Raw genomic sequence first — 19,586 nt, 5'->3', positions numbered from 1 at the left:
GGGTCGTCGTGCCAGGTCTTCCCAAAAACAAACCTTAAGCTAGCGTGCTTTGAGCGAAACACGTTCACTTCGGTAGGACCTAGGTACATGTTAAGGCATAGGGTTAAGGCAGGCATTTTCGTCTTTTCGTCATAGTCTCGAAAACCAATAAAAGATACACTTTTTTGACAAACTCATCCGTATCAAATTGTAAACTCAGGAGATACGTTCTGCTATAGTGGAGTTCTAGTGAATGGACGTTGTTTTTGATGGTTTTAGACCCTATGACGATGGACGGAAATACCTGCCGTGTCCCTACATCTTTTTATAATAGCTCAACAGTGCTCGTTGTGATACCATATCACATCTTAGGCAAGCCCCACAATTCTCAGCGGTCAGAGGAGATGTCGCCTAGACCTTGTACGGCATCCTCTATCCCGGTTAGTAAAACATTTTTTATTTCAGAATCATTATTCCCCTTATTGTTTTAGAGAGAGATATTAGAAAAACTAAAAACATAGGACTTTCTGTGAAATTCCTAAACTGATTGATTGAAGTTTTGCGATTTAATTAATCATTTGTATTATATTTCCCACCTATTGCGTTATCCAGAACTATCATCATTCTTTGAAACATTCCCACTGATCGAAAAGGATTCGAATAAAGTAATGTCATCAATATAAATATAAACATTAAATTGCGAATTTAGCAATAGCTACCTATGATCAAATACCGGGAAAATATTCATTGGGGGCTATTTGAATTTTCCAGCATTCCAAATTTTTCTCGCAAGGCGTAATAGCAAGGACGGAAGAAAAACGAATTCACCACAAAAAAACTTCGTTGATTTGTCGAACGGTCAAAGTGAAGCTGTATTATGAAACATGTCAAAATTCAATCGAAGCGAAATAAGGTTTCTGAACAAAAACCAATTTGGACCTCTGAAGAAGGAAAGGAATAAATATGTTTTTGAACTTTTATATCAATGCATGATCATTAATTAATATTTTCTCATTTTATTGTTAAAGAAGCCGAAAGGCGTGCCTTTGAGAGTCAGTGAAAACTATTTTTCGAAGGGTATATACGTATATGTATACGTATTTATAGGGATATCATCAATGACATCAACACCAGCAAAACATGGGTCTCAGAGCCTTCCATCAATAGTTCAGTGTTGGGGTGGTTTTATAGCCTTTACGTATACTTACCATATACGAGAAAGGCAAATAACAATTTAGTGGTGACTGCCAATCAAATCAGCACTGCCGTCACAAAGATAGTTGTCCCATGTCGTTTCAAGCGATGCCTTTCTCGATGCACTTGTGGTCCTCAGAAGTATTAATCAGATGATTTTACAACCAGAATGGTCTACTGGCATGTCTAGCCACGATGTCTGAAGGAGGAACATCTGATTTGTGTAAAATCGCCAGCACCGAGGTAATTGCGTCGTAGAAAAACGACATGAGACAACTATGCAAGGCACGGTAGTGTACATTGTCATAGCTTTACACTGTGGTCACCTTTTATACGGTTTGATTTTATCAATTTCTCGGTCTACAACAATTTTCACAGCTTTCTAAATACTTAACCGATTTTGTGGTTTTTTCATGGGTTCAACTTAATGTTTTTATTAATCCAAATAAGGTCAGAAATTTCAAAAACGACCCGCATAAAAAGCGGCATCAATGCCAAACAATGCGGATGCCTCGCGGACAGCGAATGTAAAATTGAACCAATGCCAATGACAACAACACTGTCTTCTCTTGTAAATGCCAGGATAAACACAATTCGCAACAAGCGATTGTCCCTAACTGCAACAGGATAGGACAATGATCGTCTGCTGCGTGTCAACATAAGTAGTTTTGGTTGTCAACAATCAGACGAAAACACAGCCATCTGTCGACATGATTTCAGTTCTGTTCTTGAAATAGGTATACAAATAATCGCAGTTTGAAACAATTATATACACTTCTCGCTCGTGGAGCATTCCCGGATGGACGATAATGACTCATTAACAGTAAAACGTGATATTGATAACAAAACATGATATGAACTTGTTTGAAATAAGAGTAAAAATACCAAGCGAAAATATCAAAAAATTGCACCAAGATATCATAAAAATATCCAAATGACAACAGTGAGAACGCTCAATGAAAAATATATTATTTTTATAAAAAAAGAAAGTAACACTAAAAATTCTAACCATTGCCGGGTATTTTATTTGTTTTGCGAATTTCGATTTTTTCATAGAAAGTTCATTTCCCTGCACCAACACAAAAATAGTAAAAAAAATCACTCGAAACGAGAAAAGTTTTGCTACTACACCTGCCTTTCACACTTGACATTGTTTCCAGTGCTGAACATCGTTACGCTTTGATCTTTTGAAACGATTGACTACTTTCTGCTGGACAGACAGGCTGATTGTGATTCTGCTAGCTAGGATTTTGCACTTCACGAACAACAATGCCAGCATACAATCTGCAGGGACAACGGGTGATCAACGAGATAGGTTGATATCGCTGTTGGTACAGTCAGTAGTGACGATGGTGAAGATGCCGTTCATATAATCCATTCAATACTAAACCTCCCCCACTTCAATCGATTGAACTTATCAATTTAGCAGTGCCAGCGAAAACAAAATCTTCTCATATGTGGCGTTGAAGAGGAGCTACTAACAGTGTTGAGTGGTTAACTGGTGGAAAACAGGATTATCACACCTCCGCGGTTCCGTTTTTGAGCACCCTTCATGCAGAGCTATATTGCAAAGTGTTAATAATCAGTGCGACGAGTGTGCGCCCGCCGTTGTTGTGCTCGTCGGGAAAACTGGTCGAATGTAACAAACCGGCAATAATGGAAGACGATGTAATATGTTTGGACTCGGACGATGAAGGCGGTGAAACTGGTGAGTACCAATATTCGACTATATCTGATGTTAATTGCAAACAACCATCCGAGGTGCCATATTGACTTGTAAATTGGGATGGAGATAGTTTTTGCTAGAAATTTACTCTTGTAGGTACGCATAGAGTAAACTAAATTATAACACAATGGTTCAATGAAACGTTTTAATGAAATTATCGTAGCCCTGAATAGAGATCAAAGACTTGGCATCTACCCCTAATCTACGCGACGAGCACTGTGCGACAAAATAATTGTGGTCGCGTAGTGATTGCCACATACCTCAGCTTGGTCTTATGTATGTTAAAGAGACGCAAACATTCGTTTGTTCCAAAAAAAATAGTTTTATTTATATTTTTTCAACTTTTTTTTTTCGGCTGTTTAACTTATACATGCATTTATCTTTTAGACTAGGTGTTCCGCGTTTGATTTACACCATCATCCTTATTTGCTATGATCGATCATTTGAAAAAATATTTATAAAGTCATTTCAAATGCCTTTGGCAGTAAGGATTTTCCACCGTTTGAATTTAATCATGTAGAAATTACAATGTTTTTACCTCAAACTAAACTCAACCTTTTCAATACTAAGGGTATAAGAAGTTAATCGTGGCAATAGAAGACTGCAACGAATTTTGCCCAAAATTGGAAATTACTTTATTGGACATTTGCTACAGAGTATCAGAGCTAGAAGTTCTATGAAAATCAACTAGTCCAATTTGCACCAAAATATCATTTAAATATCAAAATATGCTATAAGAACAACCCAATAACACTTGATATTGAGTCATCTACAAATAACGATTTTTAGCGCTCTGATGGTTTATCAGTCAAGTCAGAATAGACGCATCTTGCGCCAGATTTTATTCGGAGCTGACAGTATTCTCTCAGATTTCAATGAAATTTTCTAGACTTGCAGGCTTTTTCATTAAAAGCCACACAAAAAGCCAGTTTTTCCAAAATTAATCTGGACTATCTTTTGAAAAGAACTTTTTTTTACCGATTTTTTTTCAAATGAATATACCGTCAAGTCATCATTTACCATGTATTTTAGATAATATAGCATGACGTTGGGCTCTCTAGATGTATCAAATTGAAAATTACACTCTTGAACATCGTCATGTACATTAAACAATTATTTTCATTCTAGTATTGTGGATTTACTTGACCAATGGATTCGAAGGTCGGTTCACTTACCTGTTTTAAACGTTCCCTTTTGCAGCAAGGTTTGCCAAACTCAATAAATGTTTGGTAGATTACAGTTTTGACAGATTTTACTATGAAAACGGGTGTGAAGGTGAAAACGGTGATTTCAACGACTGTTCAAGGAGCGACTATTTCGAACGGTCGGGTCCAATAGGGAAATCCACGTACAATACTAGTTTATACCTGGGTGCTGAGGATAGAGCTGCTCTTGTGCTCTCAAGCGAGTAGAGGGATATTTTGAAATCTGTTTGAAATATTTTGAGCAAAATTATTTTGCATTTACTTAGCTGTCTAATATTTCCCGCTCTTCGAGTTTCTCTTTCCATGCTGCAAGAGGGCGCATAAATGCGCGAGACTCTACATGACTTTACGATAGTTTACAGGCATTGGGCTTCAATCTTTGCGCAACTCTATATAATACACTCTGGCTAGTCCATCTTGTAAATGTTACGAGTCAACGCATCAATGTATGTAGCTGGTGAAGCCAAGTTACTGTAAATCATACTAATAGTGTTGATCCATGCTACACGGATACAAATTTCATCCATTTGCTTCAAAAATATACATGTTTGTAACCAAATTGGTAATATGTTTGAATCAAACATATTTATTTTTAATACCAAATTAAATCCCTGTTTGTTTTATACATACACTAGTGGGCAGCCCCTCGCTCGCTCTTGCAAAAGTGAGCAAAAACTCGAGTTCGGATTGGATGCGATCGGAAGTCCGCAGAGGAGTAGGAGCAAGAGTGAAATCATATGTTTTCTTGGTTCCAAATTGATGATAAGGATGTTTTTCAGGTACCGAAAGGTAAGGTAATGAAATATGAATGTTTGGAATTGTGAAATTTGGTAGTCAAATGCTACCAGAATATGAAAATTGAGAGAAATGATAAGAAAATATTATTAGTGGTCGAACCAAAACAATAATATCCATGTTTGCTTCAAACATTTAGCTGGTTGAAACAACTTGAAACGCACATTTGATTTAAAAAAAAGTTTTCGTTCGCTTCAAATGCAACAATATGTTTGATCCAAACATATTTATTTTTGATGCCAGAACAAACTGAATTTATGTTTGGATTTACCTAGAATATGTTTGTTTTTAACGTGGTTTTTTCTGCGTGTAAAGCGATGTTTACAAGTAGGCACAAAATTACCGTGCCATAACTCTCTGTCTGTTTCGGAAGGCATCGAAAGCCTCCTTGTAATTCGAAGTTCGCGTAACACCAGCCTTGACTAATCTTGCCAAATGGCGATTCATTCAACACGCCATTGTTTTTCTCTCCATTTTCAAAAAACTTGCGTTTCTCTTCTTCTTCCGCACGGCTAAGGAGGGCCCATGCGTTTCTCATAATTTGTAAACTATCTCCACTATATACATTGTCCTTCCAGAACGCCCACGTCATAGCGTGCACTGCGTTCCAACTTGTAAACCTTTCTTTCAATCTATCTAGCGGTTACCATATTTCGCAAATCATTTAAACCTTTCGTCGTGGTCGTGGTGCAATCTTTAAATCTTTAAAACGTGGTGCAATCTTTAAAACTCACAGCATTCTGTGTCTCATCGCGGATTGTGTTCGGTAGTGAAAAGGCTATTGTGTGGTGCGCTCCTACCTACGGATCCAAGGCGATCGCTGTCGGCGAGTGAAGTAGCTGCTTCTGGCAACGCCAGTGAAGCAGGCTATTGTTACTGCTGCTACCTACAGCAGCAGGGGCAGATAAGTGGCAAAACTTTTTATTGTTCTCCCTTCTGTTTGATACAGAGTGGGACTGCTTAGAATTAATCGAATTAGTTATTTTTAAGTTTTTTTTTCTAATTTGCTATTAGTTTTAAGTTAGTATAAGCAAAATTATCCTTCCACCTTGCGGGGTGAGAATGGAGGCGGAGACTGTAGAAGGCAATGTGCCTGCTAAAGATGGAGGGCGCACTCGATTGTACCATGCGGCTTCGCCTGGGCCTTGGGTTGTTTACTTTCGGCAGAAAGTAAAAAGCCTAGATTTTCTCGGCATTAAACGAGATTTGACGCGTCGTTTTCCGAAGCTTGATTTTAGCCAGATCAACAGGAACAAACTACGCATCACCGCACCTACATACCAGGTGGCGAATGAAATTGCTGGCGACAGGGCGTACAATGTTGAATATATGGTTTATGTCCCCTCGCGGGAGGTCGAAATTGAAGGTGTGATCAACGCAGCGAGCCTGACTTGCAAGGATGTACTTGCGGGAAAAGGCCGCCTAAAGAATGCAATGGAGTCTACCGTGGATATTCTGGACTGCAAGGAATTGCATTCAGCAGCCACGGTAGATGGAAAGAAGGTATATTCCAAGTCAGGTTCGCTTCGGGTGACGTTCGCCGGTTCGATGCTCCCAAAATATGTTGATATTGAAAACATGCTATTTCCGGTGCGTCTTTTGTGCCAAGGGTATTTAATTGTACCAATTGCAAACAACTTGGTCACACTGCCGAGTTTTGTGACAACAAACCACGTTGTGGCAAATGTTCTGAAAGGCATCGGAGGAGTCCTGCCAGCAACAGGCAACAAAATGTGCTTATTGTGGTTTGAATCCTCCCCATGGTTTGCAGGAATGCCCGGTGTACAAAAGCGCACCCAAAAGTGAAGCGCTCGTTGGTACAGCGCTCCAAGCAGTCGTATGCGGAAATGGTTAAGTCGCAAGACACATCCGCCACAGCCACTGCATCGACTGCTATTTCAGCCACCGTTCGTGTAAGTGATTATTATGATTCCATATCCATTGATGAATTGGACTCTGACGCAGCCGATATGGATGATCCTGCGGAGGTACACGTGCCCGAAAAGAGGAAGCAACCGTCTTCCCCGGGATCGCGCCGTAAGAGAACAAAAGTCATCCATAAAAGCTTGGCAAAATCTGAAGGTAATGGGGGTTTATTTAAAATCCCGAAGCAACCTGTTCCTACTGCTTCTTTTGATCCTAGTTGCAGTAAGACATTCCCGCCATTGCCAAAATCCGATGTTTCGAAGAAACATCCGGCTAGGAGAATCAACGAAAGAAAAAAAAGTAATTCGCACTTCTAGTAAAAGTATTCCGTCCAAGCGAGGATTGATCTCCTTTAAGGACCTTGTGGACCGTTTTTTGAATTTATTTAATATTCCGAATTCATTAAGGCCTTTCATTGACCTTTTTATACCAACAGTGGAAAGTTATTTGAAGCAATTGACTGTTTCATGGCCCCTTCTTGCAGGAATTGTATCTTTCGATGGATAATACGGCCAATACCCAAGATACAATCACTGTGCTGCAGTGGAACTGTCATAGTCTGAAAAATAAATTAGACGTGTTCAAGTTTTTGATTCGCAATTCCGATTGCGATGTATTTGCACTCTGTGAAACATGGCTTTCTTCTGAAGATGAAATCAACTTCCACGATTTTAATATTATTCGCCAAGATCGGAATGATCATTATGGTGGCGTTCTTTTTTCTACTCCTTCTACAGAATTCCCATTCCGACTGTTCCCGGCTTAGAAATCGTCGCATGCCAAGTAAATGTGAAGAATAAAGATCTTTGCATAGCTTCAGTGTACATTCCTCCAAATGCCTCTCTTAATCGTCGACATTTTGGAGCGCAGTCTCCCTCCTATCATCTCCAGTATTGATATTGGGTGATATGAACGCACATGGTATTGGATGGGGCGAAACGTATGACGATTATAGAGCGCCTATTTTCTATGATTTGTGTGACGATTTCAATTTGAATATTTTGAACACTGGTGAAGTAACTCGAATAGGACCAAATGGTCAACAAAGCCGTATTGATCTGTCTTTATGTTCAAATTCACTATCATTAGATTGCACGTGGAAGGTAATTCAAGATCCCCATGATAGTGACCATATGCCGATAGTCACCACAATTAAGAGTGGCTATCAACAATCTGAGCCAGTTAATGTTCCTTTCGATCTCATGAAGAACATTGACTGGCAAAAATTTGCATCGGCGGTAAAAATTGATATTGAATCAACTGATACTCTTCCACCTTTGGATGAATATCGATTCCTTATTGAGTTGATTCAAAAAAGCGCACTAGAAGCTCAGAAACGACGCGTTCCAAGTACATCTGTCATAAGAAGACCAGCCACTCCTGGATGGGATGATGAATGTACTAAGTTGTATTCTGAGAAATCTGATGCCTTCAAGGCCTTCCGTAAACACGGAAGGTCAGAGCTTTTTGAAGAGTATTTGAGGATCGAAAGAAAACTCAAAAATCTTCTCAAGGCAAAAAAACGTAGCTACTGGCGACGATTTGTCGAGGGACTATCACGAGAAACCTCAATGACTCAATGACCTCAATGACCTCAATGACCAAACACTTTGGAAAACGGCTCGCAACATGCGGAACCGCATTTCCACCAATGAGAGTGAAGAATACTCCAATCGATGGATATTCAACTTCGCAAAAAAGGTCTGCCCAGATTCCGTACCAGCAGAACCGCTATTTCGAGAATCAGTCACTGATCCCGGTTCTTTGGGTGGACCATTCACAATGCTGGAACTTTCTATGTCTCTTCTTTCATCGAATAACTCTGCTCCGGGATGCGATAACATCAAATTCAATCTTCTTAAAAACCTCCCAGATATCGCAAAAGACGATTACTTGACCTGTACAACTGTTTCATGGAGTACAACATTGTGCCACCTGAATGGCGACAGGTCAAAGTAATAGCTATTCAAAAGCCTGGGAAACCAGCGTCTAATCACAATTCATACCGACCGATTGCCATGCTATCATGCATGAGAAAATTATTGGAGAAAATGATCCTTTCAAGAATCGACCATTGGGTCGAAGAAAATGCATTGCTTTCAAATACTCAGTTTGGATTTAGAAGAGGGAAAGGAACAAACGATTGTCTAGCGTTGCTTTCTTCAGATATACAACTGGCCTTTGCGCACAAGGAGCAATTGGCTTCAGTATTCTTGGATATTAAGGGTGCTTTTGATTCAGTTTCCATAGAAGTACTGTCAGACAATCTGCACAGTAGTGGATTACCCGTTATTTTGAACAATTTCTTGTATAATTTGTTGTCAGAAAAACAAATGAACTTCACACTCGGCACTCTGACAACTTCCAGAAATAGCTACATGGGCCTTCCCCAAGGATCATGTTTAAGTCCCTTGCTTTACAATTTCTATGTTAAAGATATTGACAATTGTTTGGAAGGACAATGCACGCTCAGACAACTTGCAGATGATGCCGTGGTCTCTCTAAGAGGTCCATGTGCAGCTGTCTTGCAAGGACCATTGCAAAGTACCCTTGATAATCTGACTGTTTGGGCCAGACATCTAGGGATCGAGTTTTCACCGCAAAAAACTCAGTTGGTTGTGTTTACTAGGAAGCGGTACCCAGCTCAACTGAAACTAAAACTGTTGAATGATGACATCAACCAATCTTTATCTTCTAAATACCTTGGGGTCGTGTTTGATTCTAAATGTACTTGGAAACTCCATTTTGAGTATTTGATACAAAAATGCCGGAAAAGGATCCATTTTCTACGTTCTATCTCTGGAACCTGGTGGGGTGCTCACCCGGAAGACCTCATCAAACTATATAGAACGACTATTCTCTCTGTTTTAGAGTATGGCTCTTTCTGCTTCCTCTCAGCAGCTGATTGCCACCTGATCAAATTGGAACGAATTCAGTATCGTTGTTTGCGTATTGCCCTTGGCTGCATGCATTCAACGCATAACATGAGCCTGGAGGTGCTTGCTGGAGTCACTCCTTTAAAGCACCGTTACTGGGAGCTCTCACTTAGAATACTCGTCAAATGTGGAACAAGTAACACACTTGTCTTAGATAACTTCGATAAAATGCTTGAACTGACTTGTCGTTCAAGATTCCTTAGAGTCTATCTCAACTTCATTTCTTCAGATCTTTGTCTTCCGTGTTATAATCCACCTCGAGTTCACTTCACCAACGACAGTTCCTCAATTGAATACGATCTGTCCATGAAATACGCTATTCAAGGAATACCAGATCATCTTCGACAAATATCTATTCCCTCCCTTTTTTCTGAAAAATATGAACATGTCAATTGCAACAACAGATATTTCACTGATGGTTCTCGCATCAACGGATCCACTGGCTTCGGTGTTTTCAATGTAACTTCAATCACCTTCCGAAAACTTCAGGAACCGTGCTCGGTTTATGTTGCTGAGCTGGCAGCAATTAACTTCGCTTTGGGGATAATTTCCAATCAGCCCGTAGACCATTATTTCATCTTCTCGGATAGTCTTAGTTCTATCGAGGCACTCCGGTCGATGAAACCTGTTAAGCACGCATCTTACTTTCTTACAAACATAAGAGAGCAGATGCGTGGTTTGGTCGGAAGATCATTCAAGATTACCTTTGTTTGGGTCCCATCTCACTGCTCAATCTACGGCAATGAGAAGGCAGACTCGCTGGCAAAGGTGGGCGCACAGGAAGGTGAGGTTTATGATAGACAATACTCGAGCAACGAGTTTTTCCCATTAGTCCGTCAGAGTACTCTTCAAAGTTGGCAAAGAAATTGGACACACAACGAACTTGGACGGTGGCTATTTTCCATAGTTCCAAAAGTTTCTGAGCGAGCGTGGTTCAGAGGTGAGGACTTAAGTCGAGGCTTCATTCGCGTGATGTCGAGACTTATGTCTAATCACTATTCACTAAACGCACATCTGTACAGAATAAACCTTGTCGATAGCAACTTATGTAGGTGCGGAGCCGGTTATGATGACATCGATCACGTAGTTTGATCCTGCTCGGAAAATGACGCCTCCAGAGAGCAATTATTGGATACCCTTGTGGCCCGAGGTAAACAACCCTTCAGGGAAGTTCGCGGTGTTTTGGGAGATCGTGATGTTGTCTATATGCAGGCCATTTATAGTTTTCTTTGTGCTTCTGACATCAAAATCTAACATTTTGTTTTTTTCTTTCTTTAAAGTTTTTTTTTGTTCTGTCTCTGCCTTTTTGTTCCGTAGAGCTCCATAGCTCTTGCCATCCGGAAGATGCTCCCAGTCGAACCATTCCTCGAGCACGACGACACGCCACATCGTCACTGACGCCAAATGCCCGGATGTGAAGCTGAAATTTCCTGATCCCAAATCCTAAGCCCCGTCCATCCTTAAACATTGTAAACTAACCTCGAGTCACCACGAGTACGCTGGCTTCTACCTCCCTCTTACTAACCGTATAATAAAATGATATTGATTGTATATATCACAAAGAACAATGGCTCCGTAAAGTGTTATACACGCCTGAGCCTACCAAATAAACGAAATTGGAAAAAAAAACACTCACAGCATTCTCATTTCAAGTTTACTTGGCGGTCTTTCCAACAAGCCAGTATGCTGCCCATGATCGCATATTTGTTCATTGTGTAGAGAGCCTGTGAATCATTCAGAAAGCTCAATTTACTGCATCTAATCCCACAACAGTAAAATAGGCTTTACTATCTTGCCTATTTGTGGTAAGCTGAAAATGATTGAGTTTGTGGGGAGGATTGACAAACGATTTACAAAATCAACCATAATGCAAATGTTACAAATATGCGATCATGGGCAGTATGGTCCCTAAAACACGCAAATTGTTTCAATTTGACTTGGCTGTATCAGCACGCCATTGCGGTCCTCAAAACACGCAAATCATTTCAACTTTCTGGAGGTCCTCCTAACACGCCATTACGGTCTTCAAAACACGCAAATCGTTTCAACTTTACTTAGCGGCATCCCAACATTCCATTGTGGTTTCAAAACAGGCATTTTTTTTATCAATTTAACTAGGCGGTCCTCCTAACCCACCATTGTGGTCCTCGAAACATGCAAATCATTTCAACATTATCTGGCGGTACTCTCCACACGCCATTGCGGTCTACAAAATACGCAAATCATTTCAATTTGACTTGGCGGTCCTCCTAACAGTCGGCCCTTTGCACCACCGGAGGTGTACAGGATCCATGAGTAAAAAGTAAGGTCCTCCTAACACACCATTGCGGTCCTCAAAGCATACAAATCATTTCGACTTTATCTGCCGATCCTTACAATACGCCATTGCAGTCCTCAAAACACGCAAATCGTTTCAACTGTACTTGGCGTTTCTCCCAACACGCCATTACGATCTTCAAAACACGCAAATTATTTTAATTTGACTTGGCGGTCCTCAAAACACGCAAATTGTTTCAACTTTACTTACTACACAAATCATTTTACTTGGCGGTCCTCAAGACACGCAAATCATTTTACCTGGCGGTTCTCCAAACACGCCATTGCGGTCCTCAAGACACGCAAATCATTTTACCTTGGCGGTCCACTCAATACGCCATTGCGGTCCTCAAAACACGCAAATCATTTTACCTGGCGGTCCTCAAGACACGCAAATAATTTTACCTGGCGGTCCTCCAAACACGCCATTGCGGTCCTCACGACACGCAAATCATTTTGAATCTACTTTCTGTCACTTTTCCAACACGCAAATCGTTTAATCTTCACTTTCCTTCCAATACAACATTACGGATTTCAAAACACGCATATCGGCATATAATTTCGAGTCTACTCCCTGCACCTACCAACACGCCATTCCGATTCTTCCAACTCGTAGCATCTCCCTCTACGCAAACACAACAAAAAGTAAACAACCATCTTATTTAGAAAAAACCCAGATTAATCCACCTAGCGGTGATGGTGCCTTTCTCTTTTTTTTCGAGTGAGTAATTTCTACGCACTTTTGGTATGAAAAAAGTATTTTGACCATAACTTCTGAGCCCATAGTCCTATCCGGCCAATTTTCAATAGACAACAATGGGACAGGATTTTGCGTCGACTGCACCTTGTTGCGAGCAAATCGGTTAAGGGTAAGTGCCTGAAAAATGGGCTAGATTTTTCCACTCGTTGTTAACTAAAAAAAAGTATTTTGACCATAACTTCTGAGCCCATAGTCCGATTCGGCCAATTGTCAATAGGAAACAATGGGACAGGATTCTGCGTTGAATACAACTTGTTGCGAGCAAATCGGTTAGGGGTAAGTGCCTAAAAAATGGGCTAGACTTTTCCACTCGTTGTTGCCTAAAAAAAAAGTATTTTGACCATAACTTCTGAGCCCATTGTCCGATCCGGCCAATTGGCAATAGGAAACAATGGGACAGGATTCTGCGTCGAATGCAACTTGTTGCGAGCAAATCGGTTAGGGTTAAGTGCCTGAAAATGGGCTACACTTTTCTACTTGTTGTTGCCTAAAAAAAAAGTATTTTGACCATAACTTCTGAGCCCATAGTCCGATCCGGCACATTGTCAATAGGAAACAATGGGACAGGATTCTGCGACGAATGCAACTTGTTGCGAGCAAATCGGTTAGGGCTAAGTGCCTGAAAAGTTGGCTAGACTTTTTGCGCACATACACACACATACCCACACACACACACACACACACACACACACACACACACACACACACACACACACACACACACACACACATACACACACAGACATCACCTCGATTCGTCGAGCTGAGTCGATCGGTATATAACACTATGGGTCTCCGAGCCTCCTATAAAAAGTTTGTTTTTGGAGCGAACATATAGCCTTTACGTATACTTTGTTACTCTTTTTTGTGAAATTGCGCAGTGGGTGATTTCCATGACACAAAAAATAAGAGTTTACACAAATGTTACACTGGATACTAAATGAAATGAGCAACTGCAACCTGCAACTGCGCCTGGAAATCACACAAGGCGCATCACTGCCAAGAGATGCTTGCTCATCAACAACACCAAGCCGTATATAATATAGAGCGGTATATAACAAAGCTGTCTCGCCTCACACAGATGGATTTAGATTAGCTTCAGTGATACCGCGGGGCACAAAACCCGTACACCTGAGCATATTATTCGAGAAAAAAGTCACTATTATATACAATTCTGTGACCCATTTGATAACGGACAAAGCTGTATATTAGAGTGGGGCGTCATGGTCATTTTTTCAAATCAATGGTTTTTCGAAGCCATTCTAGGTCCTGAATAACTGGCAGAATTTGGGACCGATTGGTTGCTTCCTCGCTATTCGCATCGCGTTTGAAGTTTGTATGGAAATAAGTATGAGAGAACGAATATTTTTGCATTTCTACTTCTGGAGGTTTCAGTTCATCGTAAACCAAATGGCAAATTGCGTTTAAGTATAACCCAAAGGATGCCGAAAAACTTTGCCAAAGAAGGCACGTTGCTGGAACGTTTACGAAAAAAGTTATATCGCTTCGAAGATTGAGTGTTCAAACCATTTGCAAAAAATGGTTTATTCTGCCAGCACTGCCGAACTACGTAGTCCAATAATTTAACTGAATGTTATTTCAAAATAATTGATCTTATAAGGCTTTAGAGCTAATGGGAGCTATCCGAAATCAATTCAAAAAGAAAAAAATCCGCCAAGAAGGAAGATGGGTTTTGCCCTTCGATAACCATAGGACACATTCCACGCACTTCTACGCCAAAGGACCAACATTTCAAACTGAAAATTAGGGTCCAGTATCAAAAAGACACAAAAACATATATATTGAATTATAAGAAAAAACATTTTTCCACTGAAAATTGGTTTAGGAACACAGTTTAACAGCCAATCAAAGTAGTAGACTTTTAGCATGAGAAAAAGACTTCGTAATCATTTTTTTACAAATGTGCTCCATCGCACCTATTGGGGTTCAAATGTGGTAATGAATCCAGCTTTTTACGCTAGCCATAAACTAACAAGGGGTGAATCGAATTTGACATATGCTGTGAACTTAAATTTGAATAATATCTTGGTAGCCTTGAAGTAGAGTTTTGATCTCCCCGTTACCATCGAGATTTTGCATGTTGTTTATTTTTAAACAACAAGGAAATTAATGTTCTTCAATACCTATAAATATTGCTAATCAATTTTCTATTTTAGGGATTTCATTTTATGAATAGCATTAAAGCCACGCTGAATGGTGTCAGTAACGGTTACGAAATTTCATTGGCATCAACTTTGGTATTCAAAATTCAGAGCTCGTCTGGTTGGCCTGTGCCATGAAACGTCTTCTTTGACTCTAGGAACAAGCCGAAACTCCCGACGAAGCCCTTTGCAGCTATTTATATTTTAATCTTAATCCTAATCCTAGTTGAAGCTTTCGAGCTTAAATTAAAGATTAATTCTCCTGAAATTCTACGATTAATTAAGTTTCAAATTACGTGATTTATTTCAAAATTGCTAGTATTTTACGACTAAGGTGTAAGATGATTCATTCGGTAATTCTTTTGTTAATCGACCACGCATCGCACATAAGAGCATATTGCATATTGCATTTTGTCAGTTAATTAAGCTTGGAGACGCGAGGCTTCAAGACGATCATTCAGGTAGGCACTTTGTATGTTAGATGAGATAACTATAACAATGATGTCATTAACCAATCTGTGCGATAGATGAATTAGCATCGTGATATCCGAGTAACATTTTGAAGCCCCAAAATCATAGATTTAACAAAACATTGATAGTTATATAATATCACACTGACGTAGAACGCTCGTGTCCTTTATTATAGAAATAATGCAGGGAAGCCTTGAGGTTAGCTCAATAAACATTAATCCAAACGCCAGCCAAGTTTATATTATCGGATACCTAACAGAAGTACAAATTAATAATATATTTTGATGGATAAAATGTTAAACCAAGTTTTGAAGATGTGCTCGAAATCCAAGTAGAATTATGACAATTGAATAATGTTTACAAAAAATTCAACGAATCACCGATTGCTAAGACCCATCTATAAATATTATAGTGGACACAGCATGTGTCAAAAGGGGTGATTCAAAGTATTATGGCACCGACTCGTAAAAAGCTGGATACATGATAAAGTAGAAAATAGTCGTATTATTGATACTATACAAAAAGTACACACATTGTGAAAGTAATATTTTGGATTCTCTTAGTACTCGTCAAAAGCTTTCTTTTCATATATTAAGATCCAAAATCGGATCATTATTTATGTAGTTACGCTAGGTACAAAAATATGGTGTCGCGTTACGCGAATTCAGTGTGCTTCTGGAATGAGGGATATACGCCTTTTGGTTTATGTATTGTCGGCGTAGCACCAAGTTAGAATTAGGAAGTCGGGACTTCCGAACCGAACTTTCTTCCGAAGTTTTATTTGTCAAACTAATTGATGCGTTGTTTAGCGCATCTTTTGGTGAATCCAGCGCACTACTTCCGAAGTTGGGAAAGTTGCCTGTATCTGGAGAAAATCCAATTTCGGTACAAAAAGGTTATAAGTTTATTCCGGATAGACAATATACAGTATCACAATGGATCATAAAATGAAAAAACGTTTCTATTTTGTATATTAGGGTTTGTACATGAATAGCGTAACAAAATAGGGGGTGGAACGGGGTATATCATTTGATAACTGTTCATACTAAAAAATGAGTTCCCATATAAGAAATGTTACGAAAAATTAAAATTGCAAATTTGGTTGTTTCGTAAAACTCATAGGGGTCGTCCATAAATAACCCCCGTAAAACTAGGACTCAATTTGTTTTTTGTTTGAATAGATTGTGAGGCTTTTTTAACATCTCTCGCACATCTTCGCACTCAACATCATCAGGTACTCATAAGAGTACCCGAATAGAAAATACAATAGAATTACATTAAAATATCATAAAATTACAATACATTTTATTGATGAACATTCAATTCTATTGTTCTTCTATTGTACCAATTAAATTGCCTTATTGTTGTTCCAATAAACTCGCAATAAAATCTATTGACAGAAAAATGTTGACAATAGAATAACAATAAATTCTATTGTAATGGCAAACATTTGTTCGAGAAAAAAACGATTTTTTTTATTGTTACGGTAACTAACAACCCCTATTTTTATTGTAAAACTGCCATTTACAATAGGATTTATGATGGGAAACAATATTTCTAATTGTTATTCTATTGTAAGCAACAATAGAGATTATTGTAATTACAATAAAATTTATCGTATTGTTACAATAATTTCTATTGTAATTCTATTGGACTTTTTTATTCGGGTATACGTAACGAACAATTTGCTCCTGAACACGGTTTCCTTCTACCATTTCACGGACATGGTAGTTGTGCGTTGATTTATTGTTGAGTGGGGTGCCCTTGTAAACGCAAGTGCATTAAATTGTGGATTCCTTGAGGAATGTTCTTAATAAAGACATATTATATTAGACATTCGAATAAATTTCACTTTGAACTTGAATATACAACAATTGTGTCAATTATGCGTCTTGAATGACTCGAGAATTGTCGAATCTGACACGTCTCACGTGACAGACCGTGTAATTTAAATGGGAGGTATCGGCAATTCTCATTTTACTTAAAGTATTGCTCTAGAGCGTAATGATTTAAAATGCATGCAAGTAGTGCACTCTCTTGTAATGAACATTTGTTGATGCATGAAACATACACCAATTTCTTTGAAAGGGTATAAATAAAAAGTTGAAAACAGGCCACGTTCCGATAGAAACGTAGAGTAAAGAACAAGAGAAAGGTGCATCTTCAACATTTCTGATTTGCTTGGGTCATCATCACCTTTCAAAATGGTTAACGCAGAAAAAAGCAACATAGAAGTTTTCAATGTAAAAATACAACTCACTTCTAGGGGGATCGATCATCTGACCGCGTATTGAAAAACCGATCCTGACCATACCTGGGTGTGACTTATTTGAAAATCAGTGAACCCATTAGCATTGATTTCGTTTTGAAAACTTGTGACGTGAATGGTTTTGCTTCAGGCCCGAATTCGGGCCTGTTAGTCCCTAAAACCTTAATAGCCGAAACTCCAGATTGCCACCGCTAACTCGAACTACATTCAACGGTAGATAATGTGATAATATTCTACGGTAAATGCACCATGCCGTCGAAATCGGCTGAAATTATGTACTCTATCAACGATGAGCACGTTCGCGTAACGCGACACCATTTGCAAAACACTGTTTATCGTTCAGTGTAACGCGGCAGGTTTTAAATCAATTCAACAATTTTCCATATAATATCCGTTTTTATCCGTAATTTGAATTCACAGCCTCATTTCTATTAATGTATACGAGAAATTCTTGGAATAAACCGAGATTCCAAACCTTATACCAGAGCTAAAAAACGCTCTTGCATTGCCAATTGCAAAAAAGTGCATTTCATTACGAAATGCAGCGCGTTATATTAATCATATTCAAAGTGAAAAATCTTAAAATTAATATACCATCAGAAAGGAAATTTAGTGAGGATAATTTTAAACCTGTTTAATCATATGTCCCGGAAGTTTATTTTCAAATGCGGACCTAATTTCTCACTGAAAGTCGACTCCTCATGGTGTCGCGTTACGCTGGAATGTGTCATAGGTTGTTCGGTAGCTGGCAGAAACATAGATTTTTTGCATATGGTTTAAACAATCAATTTTCGAAACGTCATAACATTTTTTGTAGACCTTCCAGCTACATACCTTCTTCGGCAAAATCTTTCGGCATCTTCCAGACTATATGCTAACGTATGAAGTCACGTGATTGATGATAAATTGAATCCGCTAAGAGCAAAAATGCGAAAAAGGACGTTTTCCCATACCAATCTCCATGTAAATTTGAAACGCGATGCGGCATGCAAGGTTTCAACCAATCGAGCCCATATTTTGCACAGTTGATTGGGGTCCCAAAGCGATTCAGAAAAACCTAGATCTCACTTGATCGGATGAAGTTGCGTTTTTCCATATAACTGCGCCCCATTCTACTGTATATGTAGGCTTTGTAAAGTGGATTTGGTGTCGGTCGTTCGATTTTTGTACCTTAAACTCAGATAATTTCATATGGAAACTTTGACTTGAGAAGATTCAAATCCACTGGAGATAGTGTTCAAATGAAAAAGCCTAGATTAAAACGTGGAAATTTTTATAAGAAATCCTTTGTACAAAACGAATAAGTGAAGTGAGTTGAAGAACTTCACGATCTTATTTTGTGATAAATAATTAATTATATTCTCGCATTAGGCTATATTGGAACGTTTTTTGGGAATTCTTTCCACTAGAAGACCTAGTTAGGCTAGTGTTCACAAAATTGTGTCTTAAAGCCATACTTGGGTCAGGTAAGCGATGCTAATTGCGTTTTTTGGTGATCGATTAAGCTAATTTGACTATTTGTGGCGTTGAATAGGAAAACCAACTATTCAACGTGGGGCTTAGGTGGAGTGGCCCAATTATCATCTAACGTGGCGGTGGAACCAGCCCTGAGTTTGATTTGGTCGGTTGGAGACTGGCCCTCGCGGAGCGTTTCCATCAAGTGCATTGACGAGCTTCCCGCCAAAGACCGAGGCTCTACCTCACGGTCGCAACCAGAAACATACCTCTTTACGAACCGTTCCATTACGTCACCAGCATAACCGTTACGTCATCGCGAATCGACTGTGACACAGAACCCGTAACCATCGGCCTTGATCGAGATTGTGCGTGTCCTCTGCTGACAACTC

The 19,586-nt window shown here is 39.3% G+C and overlaps 1 protein-coding gene across 1 annotated transcript in view; it reads left to right on the top strand.

The window, feature by feature from the left end:
* The window catches only part of LOC134215691 (uncharacterized), a 350,826-nt gene that overhangs the window by 75,246 nt on the left and 255,994 nt on the right, over nt 1-19,586 (top strand). The window contains exon 2 of the mRNA XM_062694820.1: nt 2,600-2,881. Coding sequence (XP_062550804.1) covers nt 2,830-2,881 — 52 coding nt within the window. The 5' untranslated portion in view covers nt 2,600-2,829. The remainder of the gene's footprint in view (nt 1-2,599; nt 2,882-19,586) is intronic.

The sequence above is a fragment of the Armigeres subalbatus genome, chromosome 2, assembly GCF_024139115.2.
Source record: "Armigeres subalbatus isolate Guangzhou_Male chromosome 2, GZ_Asu_2, whole genome shotgun sequence".
Taxonomy (NCBI): Eukaryota; Metazoa; Arthropoda; class Insecta; order Diptera; family Culicidae; genus Armigeres; species Armigeres subalbatus.
The sequence above is the reverse complement of the archived record's forward strand: the minus strand, read 5'-3'. Positions and strand labels throughout refer to the sequence as shown.